Below are 2,594 nucleotides of genomic sequence, written 5' to 3'. Positions count from 1 at the left end.
GGGGGGGGGGGATATCAAGCCCAATACTCAATGGCAGTGTTGTAACAAACAAATCAGACCAGGGAGATCTGCTTCACAGAGCTTGAATTCCCGTGGAAGACCCCCCTCAGTCTTAGCCGTAGTGAAGCAGCCCTTGGAATTGTGGCAAGTCTCTTTGCTTCCATTCATTGACTCCTTTGCCCACAAAGGGTTTTGACCCTTCATGGCCCACATCCTGACCTGAGTCTCAGCCCCCATACCTGTACCACCTCCGGCCTCACATTGAAGGTATACAGCCAATCGCTGAAGCGGGGGTAGCTGTTGAGCTCTGAGGTCCTCTTGGCAGGAGCCACACTCAGCTTGCACTGTCGCTGCTTGCAAATGTAGCGGACCAGCTTCGCCTGCGGGAAGTCCAGGAAGGAAAAGGCAGGTTCAGTCATGGCTTGTACATGTGGCAGCTCCAAGCACATGACAGGGAAGCTGAACCAGGCCCAAGCAGGGTGATGAAGGGAGGAGCCTGATGGATTCCCCTCTGCTGCCATTCAGAGTGTGAAGCAGAAAACAGGAAGGAGGAGGGGAGAATGGTGTGGAGAGCCTGGATAGCCACCCACCAACCCTCTCCCCACGCCAAAGCTGGCTGGCACTGCGCCACCACCACAACCATGACCATCAGAAAGTAAATGGGCAAGATGGGTCAGAGGAGAACAGCAGGTAAAGCACAAGAAGGACTTCTGGCTTTGAGAGGGTAGGGAATATGGAAGACGTGTGGGTTTGGGAAGGAGAGGGAACTTTCCACCTAGGATGCTGACAGCCTAGAATTAGACTGCCTGAGGTGGGACCCAGGGGCTCAGCCATGCACTAGCTCTGTGACCGTGGACAAGGTACTAACCAGATGCAGTGGAGTCAACTCTAACTCATGGCGAATCCACGAGTGGCAGGGTAGGCCTGTGCTCTGTAGGGTTTTCAATGGCTGATTTTTCAGAAGAAAAGACTGCCAGGCTTTTCTTCCAAGCCACCTCTGGGTAGACTCAAACTTCTAACATTTTGGTTAGCAGCTAAGTGTGTTAACCAACGGGAGCTCTGGTGGCACAGTGCCTAAGGCATTTGACTGCTAACCAGAAGGCTGGCTGTTCAAACCCGCCAGCTGCTCCTCGGAAGGAAGGTTGGACAATCTACTTCCGTAGTGATACTGCCTCAGAAACCCAAGGAGTGGTCGCTATACGACTCAGTGGCAGTGAGTTTGGTTTTTTTTTGTGCGTGTTAACCATTTGTATCCCCAGGGATTCCAGACAAGTTACTAAGCCCCAGAAAAGCCTTGTTTTCTTCCTCCATAAAACAAGGGTAAAACTAGAACGTCCCCCTTAGGAAGGTTGAGAGGATTAAATGAGAAAGTCAGGAAGCACTCAGCACATGCCTGGCCATGACTGTGCTGTGACAGTACTAGTGAGGGTCCATGACTTTGGGTCCATGAAGAGGCTTTAAGGGATCCATACCCTGAAATGTATGCCAAATCCAGGCTCATGAATCTGTGCATTTCCCAGTGGAGGGATGTCCAAAGCCTCAAAGGACTCTCAAAAGATTTGTGTACTTCTTAGCTGTCAGCAAGGTGGCCCTCGATTCACGGCAACGCCACTCACAACAAAACAAAAAGCTGCCTGGGCCTGTACCGTCTACGTGACCAGCTGCAGCCTGGCCTGCTGTAAACTACAGGGTTTTCCCTGGCTGAGTCTGGGAAGTAGACCGCCAGGCTTTTCTTCCTAGCCTGTCTCAGTCTGGAAGCTCCACTGAAACCTGCTCAGCATCATAACAACATGTGAGCTGCCACTGAGGGCCAGGCAGTGGCTGAGAACGAGGTGCCCTGATTAGGAACGGAACCCAGCTCTCCCACAGAGAAGGCGACAACGCTGCCGCTAATGACCAATGACCTCCTCAAAAGGCCGGAATTTCAAAAAATAAGAGAAATAAGTTTAAATCTGGCTACAAGTACAGCAGAGCTTACACGTCAGTCTGCTGGTCTTTTTAAACAACATGTAGGTGCTCAGCACTGAACTGAAGAACACAGAGGGGGAAGGTATGGGAGGAAGGCACAGCCCATGGTGATTAAAAGAATAATGCTTTTAAATGCATAAAATAAAAATCCTTAGGGTTATGAAGGAAATCAATTATATTTAAATACATTTCTCAAGATATTATTTTAAATTGTGATAGAGCAATAAAAGTTTATTTATTAAAACATTAAGTAGTAAGCTCTAGCAGTGGGTCTAATAACTATCGTAATTTTGAAGTTGTGACAGGTGTAAACTACTTGTTCAGATCTCCAACAGCCATAATATGACAGCAAAATAGCCATGATTCTTACTGGTGACCAAGTCACAGTCCTTGCTAAGATGACTCTACCTGTGGCTTGCCTTCAAATTTGAACAACATGCTAAATTTTAGTTAAAGTTAATGAAAATTAAAAAAAAAAAAAACCCACCACCGTGGAATCAGATCCAACTAACAGCAACCCCTCCTTGGGTTTCCGAGGTGGTATCACTATGGAAGTAGATTGCCCAACCTTCCTTCTGAGGAGTGGCTGGTGGATTTGAACCACCAGCCTTCTGGTTAGCAGTCAA

The 2,594-nt window shown here is 48.3% G+C and overlaps 1 protein-coding gene across 1 annotated transcript in view; it reads right to left on the bottom strand.

The window, feature by feature from the left end:
• The window catches only part of KSR1 (kinase suppressor of ras 1), a 199,883-nt gene that overhangs the window by 86,985 nt on the left and 110,304 nt on the right, over window positions 1-2,594 (bottom strand). The window contains exon 2 of the mRNA XM_042780477.1: window positions 240-380. Coding sequence (XP_042636411.1) covers window positions 240-380 — 141 coding nt within the window. The remainder of the gene's footprint in view (window positions 1-239; window positions 381-2,594) is intronic.

This window comes from Orycteropus afer, unplaced genomic scaffold (genome assembly GCF_000298275.1).
Source record: "Orycteropus afer afer isolate SDZICR_OR568_19922 unplaced genomic scaffold, OryAfe1.0 scaffold00042, whole genome shotgun sequence".
Classification (NCBI taxonomy): Eukaryota; Metazoa; Chordata; class Mammalia; order Tubulidentata; family Orycteropodidae; genus Orycteropus; species Orycteropus afer.
This window is presented reverse-complemented; position numbering and strand designations above follow the sequence as displayed.